The following is a 20,428-nucleotide window of genomic DNA, read 5'->3' as shown; positions in this document are numbered from 1 at the left end:
AGTGATATTAGCCAAAGCTACTTAAAACGCACACTCTTGAGCCCAAACCACACCAAAGGGTCGGGTCGGGACGAGGAGGTTTTTAAGGTCAACCGCACGCACACACACGCGCACGTGCGTGCGTGTGTGTGCGCGAGCTAAAAAATATTTTGAATATTTTCTCTTTCACTCAGAACAATGGGGGGACCCCCGGTCAACAAAGTACATTATACTTGTAACTTAACACATGCCTCTCTGAAACATTTTCAACATAATTGCATGACTCTAACAGGCAAGCTCAGAGGCCTCACACACTATCTCCCTATCTCCCACTGGTTCAGTATCCTGTGCGGAATGCGCAGCTTCCTCACGCACTCCCCAAAAATAATAAGCGTAGGCCTATAAGTCATTTTCAGTATGACTAACACAGGAAGTCATGCCACCATAGCAGCCATATCCGTTTGCAGATGACCCGGCCTATCGCCTCTTATAGAACCGCTAACGATGTTCTATAAGACACGGGGAAAAGATACCGCTATCACGCTGAGCATACACAAGTCATCAGTGAGTCATGAATCCATCACAACGGCTGACAGCCAACCCCAACCAACCCCAACACCGTTTCCGCATGTGTCATTTGACCCCCCCCCCCTCCCCTGCACAAATTGGGCAACGGCGTGTTAATGTTTAACAGCAATAAAATAATATCCTATACAGAGATGGAGAAGCATACGGATGTTGCCCTCTGACATAAAGTGCTCTACTTGAAAATTAAGTATTTGAAATAACGTACAGGTCTAGTTTGAAATAAAGTACCACACATCATTATTGGAACATATACTGTATAAAACTATACAAAATATCAGTTTGTGCTCTCATTTCCCAATAAAGAGGCAAATTATATCCCAAAAAAGTAGCCTACTACTTTCAACCACTTTCATCTTGGCATCCCTATTCTGAACATGCCATTATGGGCGAATTATGTTTCCCACAAATATTCGAAAATAGTGAAAATAACTCATCTGCATGATCACAAATTCACAACGCGTCACATCACTGCGAGACTTGAATGCAGGTATGCCTTGAGGTTTTGAATTGCCCATTTGTGTGCTCTGCTGGGCACACATCTAAGAGTCATCTAAAAGTCTCTGACAGGCATCCCTTCAAAATATAATGTGCTGTAAAATCTAGGTCTAAAAGTAGCATTGTGGTAAAACCGTGCTTTGCCATAATTCATTAGAGGTATCGGGGATCAGAATGCACTTGCATTGTGCCGTTCTTGGCAGCAGTGCTTCAGCAACTGCACGGACACAAACCGGAATATAGAACTTTACATTTTCAGGACACTATCAGATTCGGCCTGGATGATATCAATGTATTATCAGCATACCAGGGTATTTTACGAAATATTGATGCTCTTAGATATAGAATTATGAAGAATATTGCCACGTATAATTTTATCTTGAAATTACTTCTTCCAATAATAAAAGCAATCTTTTAGCCGCATGATTCTATTCAACTGCTAGCTGTCACCACCACCACAAAATAGCAGATCTACAAGATCACAACGCTCAGGAGAGAGAGTGGAACTGAGTGAGAGAGGTAGGGATATTCAATGTTCTGACAGACAGACAGACAAGACAGACATGCCTAGATGGTTCTCCTGCTACAGAGCCACGCTGTAAAAAATAGATCCAGGGCAAGGCCTTAATGCATTGTGTCATTCTTGATGGCAGTGCTTTCAAACTGAGATGGCAGCTTTCAGGACACTATCGGATCTAAGTAAAAAAGACTGCGATGCCGACCCTGACAGAGTAAACACCCTTTAGATCCCATCAAGGACATCGTGATGTTCCAACATCTGTCATCATACATTCAACGTGTTGATAGTGCAACATTCTGAACCACTTACAATGTGGTGTCCCTTACTTTGGCCATTTCATTAAAGGCAAACATTTTTAATGTTCTGCTTTCTTTAATTTCTTGTAAAAACAATATATTAAAATATAAATAAACGTGAATAGCAAATGTAGATTGTCTATTTTTGTATTTGTTTAGTAGCACAGCAAGACAACTCACTCGCTTAGGTTGTTTATCTTCTTCTTCAAATCAGTCAGGGGAAAAAGCAGATTTTTAGCATGACCAACTTTCGATTTCAGGGGTGATGGGAAAGTCAGCACGTTTGAGATGAAGAGGAGGCATCACTTCTCTCGGTTACAGAACCCAGAAAATGTCAATTCAACAATTTCCTTTGAGGTTTACGTTTGCCGTTTAGTTCATCCTACTGTCTGAATGTAGTTTTGCGTCACTTGCCGAAGGCAAATCCTTTAGAAGTGTTTATTATTATTATTCTGACATACAGTGCTTTCGCAAACATGGAACTGGATGGTGTGGTAGAATAAAAATGAATACTCATTTGGTCAAACTTTGGGACACACTAAACCATCTGCCTTCATACTACTACTACTACTACTACTACTACAATTTTTCATTTCGGGGCTGACAGGATTGTCAGCAAGGTTGACATGATTGAATGAATTGATGGAGCAAGAGGAAGCATTGGCTCTCTCTCCATTTAGAACCAACGTGGAAGTATCCAGCCAGTCAGTTCCTCCACGAGGCAGAAGCCTGGCTGAAGCTGCGGCGAGTACATTACTCATCCTCTCCACCATGTTAGGCTGAAGCGGCCGGGAAGTTTCTCAGCCAGGCCAACATTTCAGCAGTGGTGGAAAAAAGTTCTCACATATTTTACTTAAGTAAAAGTAGCAATACTGCAAATACTGAAATACATTGTAGAGTGCCCATTTCAAGTTTATATGTACAGTATTAAAACCTTTTGAAATTAGCAGATCTACAAGCTCACAACGTGCCGCATTGTGAGCTTTTAGATCGGCTATTTTCAAATGGCCGAAACATGTACCTATAGCCAGGACTGAAGTGGTTTCTGTATGATTTGTAATAATAATCAAAGTAACTAGTAACTAAAGTTTTCAAATAAATGTAGTTGAATAAAAGTACAATATTTGCCTCTGAGATAGTGGAGCAGAAGTCAAAGTATTGGAAATTGTGGAAACAAGGAATACCTCAAAATTGTACTCAAGTACAAACCCATTTTGGACGTGAACCCATTTTGGTGTTGGCATGATGTCATGCTTTAGCTATTTAAAAATAGCAGATCTACAAGCTCATAGCGCACCACCGAGTGGCGCGCTACGAGCTTGTAGGTCTGCTATTTTTGAAAAATCGAAGAACGACTGACATAGAAACACAGCTTTTTCAGAAAACTGTCAGGAAGTAGAAGACATTTTTAGAATCTGATCTCAGGTCAGAATGGGTTAAGTACAGTACTTAAGTAAATGTACTTTCCACCACTGCATTTCAGAACTACATGCTCCCTCGTCTGGAAGTGGGCTAATGGCACTTCAGAATGTCGACAGCACAGACGTGAATCCCCTGAGATCTGTGTCTTAGGGGGACTTAGGATGGACCATCTGTGTGTCACGACGTCCCGTCCCCATTCTCCTGTTTACCAGGCGTCCTACTGTATGTGTATAGAGAACTAATTGAGGTTAACTCAGTGCCTGCAATTGCACATTTTGATTCAAGTTCCTATAAAGTATCCTAATTTTCTTTTGGCATTTTCACTTTTGCTCATCTGCTGAAATCTGCAGAATGTTGCTGAAATATTTTGATCCTTTGATCCTGTTTTGGATTTTGAAGGCCTCTTTCGTTTTTTTTTTTTTTTTTCATCTCACCTGTCAGTCAGTCAGTGTTCAAAAATGTTTTATTTTTTCCCCAGTGTGTCTTTTATGTAAACTCCACGCATCGCTAACCCTTATGAAACTAAAACTCAAGAGCTACAGTTGTGGCTGAAATATAGGCTCAGCAAGATACGTGTGTTGGTGTTTGAGCTTAAAAACAAAACAAATATTATCTCACTGGAGATGAGCATCAACCTTGATAAAGACTTTTGCTATTTTGCTTTTGCTGTAATACAGTTTTCATCATAGCTGTTAAATAACTACACAAAAGTTCCCAGTCAATAATGCCACAGAGAAGTATCAAGTTACCTGTAGCTGGATAAATAAATGGATGTTGAATTCTCCAGAATTCATCATCCATTTATTTATCCATTTATTTATTCATGAATTTAGTAGGGAGACGGTACGCTATATACCGTTTGTTATTCTGTTAGGACAGCGGGCGCCAGAGAGCGAGACAACAAAGCCATGCATGATAACAGGTGCTACGGAAGGTAGCTGGAGGCTCCAGCAGAATTCAAAGCTTCACCACCGGGATGTATGGAAATGAGCAGTGGTGGAAGGTAACTATAAGCAGATTTACTTAAGTACTTTCTAGACTCTAGAGCAGTGGTTCCTAAACTTTTTAGCCTGTGACCCAAAAGAGAACTTTGATGTCTCCCCTGGACCCAAACTAGTGAAAATAGCAGATCTACAAGCTCAAAACGTGTCGCTTCGCGCCTCATTGTGAGCTTGTAGATTGGCTATTTTCACTACTGCTTAAACAGTTGTTCTCTAATTTATGGAATTTATTCGATTTTTCTTTGATTTCTTCATGAAATTACTGGTAAAACAAATGTTCACCCCCAGAATAGGGACGCTAAACTTGTGAAAATGATCAGACTCACAAAAACAAAATTCAGAAAAATCATTGACTTGGAATCGTCTAGACTTGGCTCAAGTCTTGAAAGCAAAAACGTAAATGAGATTACAGCAGTTTGGTAATAGCTCACTTAACACATTAAGACCGGCAAAGTTTGTGTCATTTTAGATTTGAGCTAAAAAGCATTATTTTATACTATTCAAAAATAGCAGATATACAACATAACAACAAGCTCATAGCATCTGGTTAGGATGCCTCTCAGGCGTCTCCCTAGGGAGGTCCTCGAGGCACGTCCCACTGGGAGGAGACCCCGGGGCAGAAGGCACAGTTGGAGGACTCACTAGCCTTGGAACGTCTCGGGATCCCCTAGGAGGAAGTCACTAATTGCTGTGCTCTGGAGAGGGAAGTCTGAAGCTCTCTGGTGGAGCTGTTGCCCTGCGACTCGACTATGGATAAGAGGTTGAAGATGGATGGATGGATGGACAAGCTCATAGCGCGTTACTTTGTGACGTGCTTGTAGATGAATCTTGTAAATGTGCTATTTTGGAAAAATCTTTGAATATAATCTTTTATAGCAAACCTTTTTTAACTAGAATCATTGCTTCTGGGGGTCACTGGAATAAAATATTTTGATATGGGGGTCGGCGGCCAAATACATACAGTACAACATACAAATACATTTTGGGGGTCCCGACTCCTTGACATGAAGTTTTAGAACCACTGATATAGAAACTGAAAACCAGAATCGGCATTTGTAGAATCAGGTCTTAATGGGTTAAAGAACAATGCAACTTTAAATATATCAGTCTCATCTCAAAGGTTTACTCTAGTGAAATATAGGCTACTACTTTACACACGTTTCAAGTGCCTCGTATAATGCCCCTTGGGCTTTTTTGCCTCAGCCTAGCACCTTACCTTTCTCATATTTATATGTTCACTGTGTTGTTTTTATACTGTGCTGAATAAATAAATACAATAAATACAAATGTAGCGCTCCTTCCCCCTACTAGTGAATAAGGGCAGGGCCCTGAGTTCCTATAATTATGTTTTTAAAATACGTAATACGTTTAGATTAATTTACCTCTTGTGTTTCAGGTGTATGCTGGTAAGTTATTAACAATGAAGTTAACTCACAGTCCCTGTCTACTGTAAATTCAACTAATATTGTTACCAAGAAATAGATGTCCAGTCAGCTAAGTATAATAAAATAACAATATTTACTTAGACAAACAAATAAACGGACAATAACATACAAATGGCTCTTTGAAAATGCAAACACACAATAAACTCAAAAATCACAACCCTAGTTGTACACCTTTACGGTCAGAAATAATAATCAGAAAAATACCTGTTTTATAATATCAAATAGTGTAAAACAATGTACCTTTGTGAATTAAACCCTATACCGAAACCCTGTTTTTAGAATACTATTTTAATACTAATTTAAACCCTTTTTAGAAACTTTTTAAATGTAATTTAAATCCTATTTTAATCCTAATTTAAACCCCTTTAAAGACTAATATAAATTAACCCGGTGGATTACCTTAAATAACAAAAAACACTTTGTTGAAAGACTTTAGATTTAAACCACAATGAAACAACTGGTAATACTTAAATGTGGGCCCACAACCTTTCACACCTTACACCCTGACGATAAGGAATTAATCACTATTAAACCCCGTTGCAGGCCTGTAGATGCTCGGGTACGTGGTGGCCTAAAACGGAGTGGCCCCTTCACTCTCCTGAGCCAGGAAAATAAAAAGGTACCTTACGTTCGTGTGACGAGTGTTTGTGGGTGATGCAATAGTTCAGAGCTCCTCTCCAGCAGCAAACCGGTCCCGACGTCCCAACGAAAACAACAGAAGAAAGTCCTCAGAGCATGCAGGCAGGCAGCTCACCGCAGAAACATCTCTCCTCCCGTCCCGACGTTAGCAGAGACTTGAAGGCTGACGGTCTCTAGCCCAAACAATGTCTCTCTGAGCTAGTGAGACGTGCGGCTAAAAAAAGTCACTTGCCCTCGCTGATTTAGCAAGCACTGAATATCACTTCACACGCAGCCTATCACGGTATAAAACGTTGTGTAGACGTTCAGTCCGAGTCCACACGTGATCACTGCAGCTTCACTGTAGTTGTCGAGCAGACACACACAGAAACCACAGCTAAAATACTATTTTACATCGTAAAGTTAAAACTTTAGATCGCACAGCAAAACGGACGCAGCCTCTGTGCTCCGCTGTCCTTCTCTCTCTTCTTGATTGTCCAATCCCAGGCACCTGTACACTCACTGACTCTGGTTCTCTGAAACTACCCAATTCCCCACATCTACCAATCACACTAGGCAAGTTATAATTGACACAATAATGACATCATCATTAATTCAGCTTTGACCAAAACATAAGACCCATAGAAAATAAAAGCACCAGTCAATGTTACTAAATAAAACACAGTTCCACCAGGTTAATACCCACTATATAAATATCCACCGGGTTACACCCTCCCCCTTCTAAATGTCTGAATGCCCTCATTCGACTTAAAAGGTTTCGAGTTTTACCCAAGGGTCTAAACTACTGTTTTGACTCTATTTAGCTTTGCCTATTTTGATAGTGACACCTCTATGCACTATGGTAATAGGTTCATCTCTGGCCTTGCCTGGTTCATCGTAGGTCAGTCTTATAACTGGCTTCACTCTTCTTTTGGTCACAGGCGGCGGTTCAGGAATGTCGCTTTCCGCAGCGCTGCTGACGGAATCCTCTTCTATTACAGACTCGGCTTCAGAATCTGAATCATCATCAGGAGCTGTGTCCTGGTCATCCTCTTCGGCATTGTGCTCATCCTCTTCTGCACTGTGGTCATCCTCTTCCACTGTATCCTCTCTTGCAGCTTGAGGTTCCTCATCATCAAGTTCCTCTTCCTCCAAGACGACAGCAGGTCCAGTCATAGACGACCTCTTTTGCAGGATCCCCTCCAAATAAGTTCTGTAAGGTCTATGTGGCCTCTCAATCTCAAACTCTGAGTCTGTCGACACTTGGTCTTCTTCCTGTCCACAGTCAGGATGAGGTGTTGCAGTGGTCAGGTTCTTCCTAGATTCTGCTCTAGTTCTAGGTCTCACAGGTAAGTGGGGTTCACTCTCTACCCTTGGCATTCTCACCAGTTGGCCAATGGGTAAGAGATGGTCTCTGTGTAGTGTTTTAATGCCTCCATTTCCTTCCTCAGGTTTCATTCGGTATACAGGTAAGTTAGGCATCTTTCCTATCACCACATAAGGAACTGGACTCCAACGGCTCTGAAGTTTATGCTTCCCCCTGAGTCCCAGGTTCTTCAGCAACACTCTGTCCCCTGGTTCCAAAGTCTGGAAGATGACTCTTTTATCATAGTTCTTCTTATTCCGCTGGTGAGTTTGGTCTGCAGTGGCAGAAGCTAACTTGAAAGCTCTTTGCAGGTCGTCTTTCAGCTTTGACACATACTTCGAGTGATGACCCCCTTTGTTTCCATCTGGAGACGTCCCAAAACATACATCTACTGGAAGTCTTGCTTCTCTGCCGAACATCAAGAAGTACGGAGAATATCCTGTTGCATCACATTTGGTGCTATTGTAGGCATGCACTAAATATGGCACATGTTGGCTCCATTGTCGTCTCTTCTCTTGACTCAGAGTGCCTAACATCGACAGTAGGGTTCTGTTAAACCTCTCGGGCTGAGGGTCTCCTTGAGGATGGTATGGGGTTGTTCGAGATTTACGTATTCCCATCATGTTCAACATCTCTCGGATCAGATGACTTTCAAAATCTCGTCCCTGATCTGAGTGGATCCTTGACGGTAGACCGTAATGGACGAAGTACTTCTCTACCAGTATTTTGGCAACGGTGAGTGCCTTCTGGTTTTTGGCTGGAAAAGCTTGGGCATAGCGTGTAAAGTGGTCGGTGACCACTAACACGTTGCTTATCCCTTTGGAGTCTGATTCCATGCTGAGAAAATCAATGCAGACCAAGTCCATTGGCCCATGGCTCCTGATCTGATGCAGTGTAGCAGCTCTCTGACAAGGACTTTTGCGAGTGACACAGTAGCCACAGTTCTTGACATACTGCTCTGTGTCCAAGGCCATTTTTGGCCAGTAAAACCTGGTCCTCAACAGATCGATGGTTCTCTCAATTCCCAGATGACCAAGCTCATCATGCATGGACTTGAGTACTGTTCCTCTGAATTCTACTGGAAGAACCAGCTGAGAGACTTCTTCTCCTGATGGTCGTTTGCTTAGCCGATGGAGTAGACCATCCTTCATCGCAAGCTTTCCGATCTGGTGTTTCATCAGAACCATCTCTGGACTGGAGTCCACCACCTCTGTCCATCTTCCATGTTTCACAGCATTGACGGTTGGCCCTATCACTTTGTCATTGGTCTGGGCAGCTATCAGCTCTGACCGGGACATTTGGCCTAGAGCGCTGACATCTAAGCGAGTGGGAAAGGCATAAATATCTGGAACACATTCAGGAGGCGCTCCTAGTTGTTCCACAACTGGAGAGTTCTGGGTCTTTACTCGCTTACAGATGGACTGAACTCCTGTTTGCGATATGGTCTCCCATTCCTGTATGTTCTCTTCCCCAGGCGCCTGTCTTGACAGCAAGTCTGCGTCGATATTGTTCCGGCCGGGTCGGTACAAGATATCGAACTCATAGGTTGAAAGGGCAGCTAGCCAGCGATGCCCATGAGCGTTGAGCTTGGCTGTCGTCAGTACGTAGGTGAGGGGATTATTATCAGTACGTACTGTAAATCTTGCTCCATATAGGTAATCGTGGAATTTGTCCACGACCGCCCATTTGAGTGCTAGGAACTCCAATTGATGAATAGGATAGTTCCTCTCCGACGAACTCAGCTTTCGGCTGGCAAATGCCACAGGCCTCAATCCTTCAGGGTACTCCTGATAAAGGACGGCACCTAACCCAGATAGACTGGCGTCCACATGTAGTACATATGGCTTGTTGGGGTCCGCAAACGCCAGTACTGGAGCTTGGGTAAGGCAACTGATGATCTGTTGGAAGGCAGCCGTACACTTCTGGTCCCATCGGTCACCAAAGGGTTCTGACTCTTTCAGGTATGTTTTCTTCGGGTCTTTCTCCCATTTCTTGCCATGTTGTACTGGGGCGTAGCCTTTGGTCAGCTCGGTCAGTGGTCTGACAATTGACGAGTAGTTGGCAATAAACCTTCGGTAATAACCACAGAAACCGAGGAAGGATCTCAAGGTCTTCAGGTCGGTGGGCTGGGGCCAAGTGGTGACGGCCTCGATCTTCGCCGGATCGGTAGCTATGCCATTTGCCGATACAATGTGTCCCACATATTTGACCTCAGTCTGGCAAAATTGACACTTGTCAATGGAGATTTTTAGTCCAACCTCTCGGAGTCTGTCCAATACCTTCAGGAGCCTCTCCTCATGTTCTTCCAAGGTTCTCCCAAAGACAATCAAATCATCCAAGTAAACCAGTACTTGTAGGAGGTTCATGTCACCGACTGCTTTCTCCATCAAACGCTGGAAAGTCGCTGGGGCTCCCGTTATGCCCTGTGGCATCCGGTCAAACTCGTAAAACCCCAGCGGACAGATGAAAGCGGTCTTTTCTTTATCTGCTTCTTTCATTGCAATTTGATAGTATCCGCTCCTCAAATCCAGGACACTGAACCACCAGCTTCCTGACAAGCAATCCAAGGCATCGTCAATGCGCGGGGTTGTGTATTGATCGGGAATGGTCCTACTGTTCAGAGTACGGTAGTCGATACACATGCAAACTTTTCCATTTTTCTTCCTAGCGATCACTATGGGTGATGCGTAGGGGCTTCGAGACTCCTTCACTATGCCAGTAGCTACTAGCTCTTGGAGATGTCTCCTTACATCATCAATGTCAGCTGGCGCTAGACGTCGAGAGCGTTCTCTGAATGGTCGATCGTCAAACAGCCTGATGCTATGCTCCACGCCTTTGGCTAGACCAACGTCCCATTCGTGCAGGGAGAAAGCATCAGTTCTCTGCAGCAGCTTCTCACGGATCCTCTCCTTCCACTCCTCTGATATGGGTGAGTCACCGAAATCAATTTTGCTTGCATCAAACCCCTCTGAGGTTAACTCGGCTTTGGACATGGATGTGACTACATCGGTAGCATACAAGTAACCAAGGATGGTTCCGGCTGGTATCACCGCTTCTCTCAGTGACTCGTTCTGCAGCCTGACTACGAGTGGGCTGGCGTCAATTGCGTAGCATGGTACTACCATGGGATCTAGCAGCACACCTGCTGGGAGCGGGTTAGTGGGAGAAACATCCAGCATCAGGATTTCTTTATCCACAGGCTTATCGAACTCCACGCAGCAACTGACATTACACCAGGCTCCAGGGGACACAGTGAGTGAGCCATGACCTGACCACTTCACACACCCAACTTCCTTATCTTCATCGGGTAGTTCACTGGTGCTTGTCTCTGTCTCTTCAGCAATGCAGGTCAGTGTGTGAGCACTGCCTACACCAGCAGTTTCTTGGAACAGCCTGGCTAAACGCTTGGGCAGACTTGCCTTGGCATTAGTCCCAACAATTATTGGCGTTTGATCTGGGCCTCTTGGGGTAGGGCAAATCAATGCTAGGACAGAGATAGTTGCTGGCGTGCTAGTCACTTTTTGTGGGAATTCCATGTCTACCACAACATAGCCTCTATAGGGGTAACTTGAATCTCCAAGGCCCCATATGTCTAGGCCTCCTACTGGATAGATGGGGACATCTGACATATGTTCTTTGTACCATCCCTCGAAGATTATGGTTACCTGTGAACCACTGTCTAGCAGAGCATTACACAGGTGTCCGTTCACCTTCACTGGTTCAATGGATGGGGGCCCTATCAAGCCTTCGGGGATGCCTCTTTCTCTGTGCAAGTCTAGGGCACTTTTCTTGCTTGTACAGACAACATTCTTCCGTGACTTGATTAACTTCTGGATCACCTTGCTTTGGTTCTCTGGGTTCTTGCATTTTACAGCGTAGTGCCCGCCTTCACCACAACGGTAACAGAAGTTCTCATCAGAATCATTGCGAGACCCCCTTGGAGTGTCAGACACAGGACGTGTAGTCTCCACTGCCATAGCAGTAGCAGCTGGAGTCTCAGTTTGGTTCATCTTCTTGGAGTTAAGTTTTTGCTCCATTCTTTTGACTTGTTTTTTCAAGGCTGCCACTTCAGGGTCAGTACTTTCTTGGGTTGGCCCTGTACCGCTGACAGGCACTTTCTCTTCCCTCTCTTCTGCTTTTGGAGGAGACTTGGTTGTCATACTGGCAAACATTGACTTGAGCTCCTTGATTTCAGATCGCAAACTTTGGATCTCAGCCTGTTTGTTTTCTCCACCCTGCATAACTTGGACTGCATGCACAGATGGGTTTAGTCTGGTTCTGGAAGCTTCATATTCTTCCTCCATGCGAATCTCACTGAGCAGTTCTAGGAAGGTCGGGGGTTTGGTTCTTCTTTCCCTTAGTCTGAGCTGGATTAACATCAGATCAGCTTTCACAGCACCACGCAGTAGCTGCTCTACTCGTGCTCGAGCCATGCTTTTGGCTGACAAGCCACCTCTCTGGACCACTTTAGTCAATGACTGATCTAGTCTCCTCAGGAAATCGGACAGCTTTTCTCCCTGTTGCTGCTGCATCAAGCGAAAAGAGAAATACAGGTCTTCTCCTGATTCTGCTGTCCCGAATGCACTTTCGAGAGCTTCTATGCAGCCCTCTGGACTAACATTGGGCTCAGACAACCGCACTGCCTTGACAATCTCCAAAGCGGGTCCCTTTAGGCTTTCCACTATCCTTCTCCTTTTTTCTTTTGCATGGCAGTCGCTCTCTTCTACCATCAAGTTTGCCTGTTCAACCCAATTATCAAATTGCTCTTCACTGACTGGAGTTGGTATTGTCCCTGAAAAGATACGCAGGCGACGATAGCCACCACTCTCAGAGGGTGATTTGGCTGTCTTGTCAAGCAGATCTCCCACAGCACGCAGAATGGCTTCGGTGGATGACTGTGGTGTGGCTTGGCCAGTCAGTAATGCCTGTAGGTCCTCCTGTGTCTTTCCCTCTGCCTGCAGCAATGCACTCAATTTACTATTGAAATCCTTAGCTGCAGCAGCAGTTTCCCTCAAAACGACTAAGGTCCATGACTCCAGTCCTTTGAAAGGTGACACTTCTGAAGGGACTTTGTCCGCATCTACCGCCTCTCTGGTCTCACAAAACACCTTCATCTCACCAAGTTCTTCATTGAACAGTGTGTTTCTTACTTTAAAAGGTCCCAGTATCTGTAGCTTGTCAAGAGTCTCTCCAATGTCGGCACGGTCAATCTCTTCTGTTGTTGGGATTAATACCATCAGTGCGTGGTCTGTATCCACTGTGTTATCCTTGCACCACCTCTTCAGCACATCAGCTTGGGTAACAGGCGTGGTGGCCATCTTGTTTGAATTTTGAGTTCTCAATCAAAATCTGAATACTTAATTTACTTTTTTTTTTTTCCACCTTTAACTTTTTTCTTTTTCTTTTTTAACCTTTAACTTTTAGTTGGAAACACAAGAGGATCTCAGCAGTGCCTCCATTTTATGTAGCGCTCCTTCCCCCTACTAGTGAATAAGGGCAGGGCCCTGAGTTCCTATAATTATGTTTTTAAAATACGTAATACGTTTAGATTAATTTACCTCTTGTGTTTCAGGTGTATGCTGGTAAGTTATTAACAATGAAGTTAACTCACAGTCCCTGTCTACTGTAAATTCAACTAATATTGTTACCAAGAAATAGATGTCCAGTCAGCTAAGTATAATAAAATAACAATATTTACTTAGACAAACAAATAAACGGACAATAACATACAAATGGCTCTTTGAAAATGCAAACACACAATAAACTCAAAAATCACAACCCTAGTTGTACACCTTTACGGTCAGAAATAATAATCAGAAAAATACCTGTTTTATAATATCAAATAGTGTAAAACAATGTACCTTTGTGAATTAAACCCTATACCGAAACCCTGTTTTTAGAATACTATTTTAATACTAATTTAAACCCTTTTTAGAAACTTTTTAAATGTAATTTAAATCCTATTTTAATCCTAATTTAAACCCCTTTAAAGACTAATATAAATTAACCCGGTGGATTACCTTAAATAACAAAAAACACTTTGTTGAAAGACTTTAGATTTAAACCACAATGAAACAACTGGTAATACTTAAATGTGGGCCCACAACCTTTCACACCTTACACCCTGACGATAAGGAATTAATCACTATTAAACCCCGTTGCAGGCCTGTAGATGCTCGGGTACGTGGTGGCCTAAAACGGAGTGGCCCCTTCACTCTCCTGAGCCAGGAAAATAAAAAGGTACCTTACGTTCGTGTGACGAGTGTTTGTGGGTGATGCAATAGTTCAGAGCTCCTCTCCAGCAGCAAACCGGTCCCGACGTCCCAACGAAAACAACAGAAGAAAGTCCTCAGAGCATGCAGGCAGGCAGCTCACCGCAGAAACATCTCTCCTCCCGTCCCGACGTTAGCAGAGACTTGAAGGCTGACGGTCTCTAGCCCAAACAACGTCTCTCTGAGCTAGTGAGACGTGCGGCTAAAAAAAGTCACTTGCCCTCGCTGATTTAGCAAGCACTGAATATCACTTCACACGCAGCCTATCACGGTATAAAACGTTGTGTAGACGTTCAGTCCGAGTCCACACGTGATCACTGCAGCTTCACTGTAGTTGTCGAGCAGACACACACAGAAACCACAGCTAAAATACTATTTTACATCGTAAAGTTAAAACTTTAGATCGCACAGCAAAACGGACGCAGCCTCTGTGCTCCGCTGTCCTTCTCTCTCTTCTTGATTGTCCAATCCCAGGCACCTGTACACTCACTGACTCTGGTTCTCTGAAACTACCCAATTCCCCACATCTACCAATCACACTAGGCAAGTTATAATTGACACAATAATGACATCATCATTAATTCAGCTTTGACCAAAACATAAGACCCATAGAAAATAAAAGCACCAGTCAATGTTACTAAATAAAACACAGTTCCACCAGGTTAATACCCACTATATAAATATCCACCGGGTTACACAAAATACAACTGTTGGCATAACTGATAACTGCAGCCTTGGTAACTGACTGGGCACTGTAAAACGTGTTTGAAATCGATAATGGGGATGGGCAGAGATGAGACCTGAATAATGTCATATAGACATTCATCTTATTACATTACTCACTTGTACAAATAATCAGGGAGCACTGATTAGCACTGAAGTGAAAAGGGATAAATTGTTACAGATCCACACACAAACCAGTTACACTTCTGACATGCACATACTCCCTTCCCCAACATTAATATTTAATGTAAAAACTTACAACAGCACGAATCTATTTAAGAACATGTAACCCGTCTTCATTTAAAACATTCATGATGACAAACAATGCTGCTTAATTGCGTCTTCTGTGTACGCTGTACTGCATGTGCGTGTGCGCGCGCGTGCGTGTGACTGTGTGTGTTTTGCAAAGAGCTTGTAAATCAACAATTGTTCTTTAAATCTTTCAAAAAGATATTCAAGGTGTTTTCTGCTGTGATATACACACTGCAGACTGCCGGAGTTTCTCAACGGGGTGGACGATCACTTTTGTGAAGTGCACTCTTTATTGCAAAAGCTAATTATGTAAGCTGGCAAGAGAGACAAGAGAAAAACTCTTGTCTATGGCCCAAGGTTGCCACACACTGTATAATGGGACCACTTCAAACACTGCGCGTATCTAATTAAATTTCCCCACAAATTAATGAGACACATGCAGTGCACTTCTTTGCGAGACAATTATGAGGACCAGTGATGCTAATGTTTAGTTTAGATTCTAGCAGAAGCCCAGCAATTAAACAGATGTTCACTGTTTTCCATTGTAAGTGCACCATGCAATTACCAAATGATGTTTTAATTCCCATCAACAAACAGCATATAATGACAGTAATGACATCAAGTGCTCTTGTCCTGTGCATCTAGCTTGTATGTTACTTCCTAAAATGTGGATGATTGTGTGGAGGAAGAAAATAATGCTTGATGGGGGGTTAGCTCTACCCAATTTCACTTATTATTATTATTGGTCAGCCAATGTTCAGAAAATGGCCTACTGGTTCCACTCCCCTCTAACTGACTGGTGTTTACTAGAATTTAAATCATGCCACTCAATGTCTCTCCCAGTAGTACTCTACTCTAAATTACCTTTCCTTCACCATCTAAATTTACCCAAAACCCAGTAGTGATTGCCACCATTAAGATTTGGTCACAGTTACGCTCCCACTTTAAATTTAAGGATGGCTCTATAAATTGTCCCATACTTGGCAATCACCTATTCCCTCCCTCTATATCAGACTTAGCTTTCAAACAGTGGAAAGATAAAGGTCTTGTCAAATTCTCAGATCTCTATGAGAGAAATGTATTCAGTAGTTTTGAGAGAATTCGTACCAAATATGATCTACCCCACAATAATCTCTTCCGATACTTTCAAATTAGAGACTTTGTTAAAAATGTCCCTCCTACCCTGAGAAACCAGCAAATAAACCATGGGACAACCTCCTAATACTGTATCCTGGGCAAAGGGGCCATATTTCAGTGATTTACCAATCTCAATTAAACATCCTCCCTATGGACAAAAATAGGAATAGGTGGGTGACCGAGTTGGGTGAAACATTTCTTGATGAGTGGTGGGATGTGGCTATTGATCGAGTCAACACATCAACATCATGTGCTAGACTAGGCCTTATTCAATTCAAAGTCTTTCATAGACTTCATTACTGCAAATCTAAACTTGCTACAATATATCCTGGAATTGATGATAGATGTGATAGATGTGCTCTCTCACCAGCTAATCACACACACATGTTCTGGTCTTGCCCCAAGCTGGTACATTATTGGACTAAAATATTTGAGATCTTGTCTGATATATTTGAAGTTCGTTTGGAGCCGTCACCCCAGATTGCTATTTTTGGGGTACCATCAGATTTTGAACTTCTAACCCAGAAACAGTCTAATATGGTAGCATTTGCCTCACTGATAGCAAGACGTAGAATATTGTTGGGGTGGAAATCCCCAACTCCCCCCTATAGCTATGTGGCTTAAGGATATTATGGGATTTTTATAATTGGAAAGAATTAAGTTTACAATTAGAGGTTCAACAGAAAGGTTATTTTCTAGCTGGCAACCATTCATTACCTACTTTGAGAATCCAGGGCTGCCATGTCTCACCCTTTGAGCGTGACAGTCACGCAATTTAACCCTTTACCACGCACCACGCCACACATGCCATTTCACACGCATTATAAATAACAATTTTCTCCGCGGCTCCGCCGCGTAATAACGCGCGCTCATGTGTGCGTCCTCACAAACGGTAAAATAGCCGATCTGCATGAGATCTCATGCAGCATATGCAGTAGGAGGGTAAACAGTGGACCAAATCACCATTTTTCATGGAAGACAATATAGACTCCACAAGTTACAACAAGTTAGGTGTTTGGCGTCTCTTGCGTGATATGAGGAAGTGAAGTGCCAGTAGCCCGTGCGTGCACATTATAGGGACAAAGTCGTGTGTGTGTGTGTGTGTGTGTGTGTGTGTGTGTGTGTGTGTGTGTGTGTGTGTGTGTGTGTGTGTGTGTGCGTGAAGTGAAGGGGGGGGGGGGGGGGGGGGGGGGGGCATCGCGACTTGTTTCTGTTCAGAGAGAGAGCCCACAGATGTGTTTGAACTAAGAAAATGTAAAAATAAGGCATTTTCCCACATTCCAGTTTTCTGACTTTTTATTTCACAACATACCCCAATTTCCACTGAGATTATGGGGTGAATGAATGTGGCCACTGGCCAGACCCATCTTCTCTTTCTGTCATAGTGACATTGTCCTCCATCAGATCATGTCCAAATCAGGTTATCCAATCTCCAGTAGCCTCTTCAGTTTTTTGAAGATTTTTTGAGTGGTGCAACCACTGACCACTCCCTTACGGAGCTATGTGTGTGGCTGGCTGGGTCTGAGCACTATGTGTGTGGCCTGCTGGCTGGCTGCGGGTCTGAGCATATAGATAGATAGATAGATAGATATCTTTTTCATTTCTACTTTAAGCATGAGGAGGCTGTCAGTGCAGGGAGAGCAGCTGGCATGGAGGTGAAGACATCAATGTTAAGGTTAAATATCAACGTTAAAACGGGACAAATCCACATTAAAAAAGGCCAATTATTTTCGCCGCTGCTCTTCGGACGGCGTCGAACGCATTAAGACACTATAGAGTCTCACTCTTGACATTTTCTGAAATATGGCAGCCCTGGAGAATCTGAGGGTTCTTCCGACAGACTAATTGAACCAATACTATGTGTGTTTTTTTGCTTCCTCATAACGATAGAACTCTGTATAGAGGGTGCTGTATGACAACGTTCCGATTCAACACAATATTTTCCAACATAACTTGTAACTCTTTTGAACTCAAATAACCCAACTCATAATTGTATTTGTTTTGTTTTATTTTTTGTTATTTATATTGTTTTTGTTATCTGTGCTTAAATTATTATTTTTGTTTCCTACTGTTCATATTATATGTCAAATATACATGGTTGTTTTTGTATGTCTGTACTCAATTGTTATTGTTATTTTTTAGATTGTTTAATGATGATGATAACTGTGGGGGGGAGGGATGGGGTGAGGGAGGGAAAAAAAATTGTATGTTCAAACTGTACTACATTGTTGAAAACTACTACCAATAAACATAAAACAAAAAAAGAAAATAATGCTTCCCATGATATTGCTGATATTTCTACTTTCCTATTACTCCTTGCACGTTAAGGTCATAGCTTTGACCTTGTGTTGTCTGTGAAGAAAAACATCAATAATAATGATCCACTAGCTAGGGGCAACTATATGCAATTAAAATGCAAATTGTGTTAATAAATGCTTCGACATGCATAATACTCAATACCAAATATGGCAATTTCAATTAAACTTCAACATAGACTCATCTCTTTTTCCATACATCCTTATCTGGACAGACACACAAAACTTGAATGAAGCAACTTAAAAAGACATTAGATGATAATGTTATGATAGTGCGGCTGTGGCATTAACGGTATGTTCCAACTATCAACACTTTTCTTCTTAAAACTTTTTGTTGTTGTTACTGTATTGTGTGTGAACTAAGAAATCAAGGAACCAAGTAAAATTCCTTGACTGTAGGAATGCACATCCAAGTCAACTACAGTACTCTATGCAGCGCTTTAAAACACGCACGTCGTAGGCTACTACAGCACGGCTCCAAACCTTCCTGGGCTACCGTCCAAGGGCTTAACAAATTCCACCTCCCAAATAGTGTTTTAATTATGTCAAGGCTCTATGCTGGGGGACACAGATAACAGATAGTTCAGTCTGTTTCAGACAGAGGCACCACACACACACATAATAACAGAATAAGATTGATCAGCAGACGTTATTATTGCACACTCCTATTGTCCTCTTGCTCACAGCACCTTGGGGACCGCTTTGGCCAGTGTCACAAAAAACTCCTTCAACACCCTCCCTTTTTCCTTCAAATAGCATGTGACTTAACATGTCTGGAATGAAAGCTCTGTTCTTTCCACACTTATCCATGGGTTTCATTTAGTGAAGTTATAATCAGCGATTGCTTTTACAAATGGACAAAGTGAAGCAGGGAACGAGAAAGCATATAGTGGGTGCTAGTGGGTGGGTGTCAGTTTTGTCTGCTTGTTGAGTCTGTGACTGTGACATGCTGACACCCGCTCTCCCCAGTGGCCCTATTACCACCTTTGAGATACCAGTGACATGATGACAGACAGTAGTGGGGGATCCCAGGGTGGGGGGGTGTTAAAGCTATGTACACTGTCTGTGAGCCGTCTGGACTTTAGCCCTGAGGCAATCATCTAGCTGTGTCTGACTCTCACCTCACCAACACTAACAAGGTCCGACTGCCCTGTCAACAACAGTGCCACTCTACTGGACCAAAACAATAATGTGACTGTGTGCTTACTGCTTAATAATGTGAATATGACTTTGGTTATAGGCCTCATATAGGGTCTTTGTTGAAACAGAATGATGAACATTTCTGACATTCATGATGACTAGACTATTTATTTAGTCATTATGAATAGTCCTATAATGCTTAATAACTGTGCGTGCGTTGCTTGTTAAGTAACATTAAATGTGGTTTGTAAACACTGACAGTGTTTAGGCTACACACCACATACCCTAATGTTGCTTAATTAACTTGCTTACAGTTTATGTTGAAGTAGGCTATACACATTACAGTCATTACTACAACAGTTTGTGTTCATGTTGCACTTGCACAGCCAATAAATAATAACTAAGACGCAAGGGAACCCCATATTTATGTCGATGTTAAACAACCAGTGAACTATAGCCTACAAACAAATTACAGGTTATAGCACTGCGGTAAACTGCCTCAATGAAACAGTTCGGTCAGATCCATAACGTGAGTATTGGCGACCCCAATTACGCACGGATTTCAAGACCAGAATATACAGTTTATTAACACGTCGACCTCATCTCGTGGGTGGACATAATAATGACTCGAAAGCAGAGGAATGCCACTTCTATCAGTCACCTTACCTTCATTTGTAGAGACAACGAGGGAGACACAGGCGAGGAGCGAAAGGGCGCACGAAATCCACCTCTTGGTTGTCATGCTGAGTGAGTGAGAACCAAGGAGAAGGCTGAGCCAAAGTGAATGTAAAGTTGGAGAAAAACTTCATCAACTTATGTACAAGGGCTGAAGTTGTGTGTGTGTGGCGGGCGCGCGCGC

General features: G+C 42.7%; 1 protein-coding gene across 2 annotated transcripts in view; it reads right to left on the bottom strand.

Annotated features, from left to right (window-relative positions):
- Nucleotides 1–20,428, bottom strand: part of LOC308331315 (tissue factor pathway inhibitor-like) — a 54,686-nt gene extending 34,258 nt beyond the window's left edge. The window contains exon 1 of one of the 2 annotated variants that reach the window (XM_080786699.1): nt 20,236–20,428. In XM_080786699.1, coding sequence (XP_080642825.1) covers nt 20,236–20,311 — 76 coding nt within the window. In that variant the 5' untranslated portion in view covers nt 20,312–20,428. The remainder of the gene's footprint in view (nt 1–20,235) is intronic. The other variant, XM_080786698.1, reaches the window with a different exon arrangement.

This window comes from Protomyctophum bolini, assembly GCF_963924005.1.
Source record: "Protomyctophum bolini genome assembly, chromosome: 16".
NCBI classification, from domain to species: Eukaryota; Metazoa; Chordata; class Actinopteri; order Myctophiformes; family Myctophidae; genus Protomyctophum; species Protomyctophum bolini.
The sequence above is the reverse complement of the archived record's forward strand: the minus strand, read 5'-3'. Positions and strand labels throughout refer to the sequence as shown.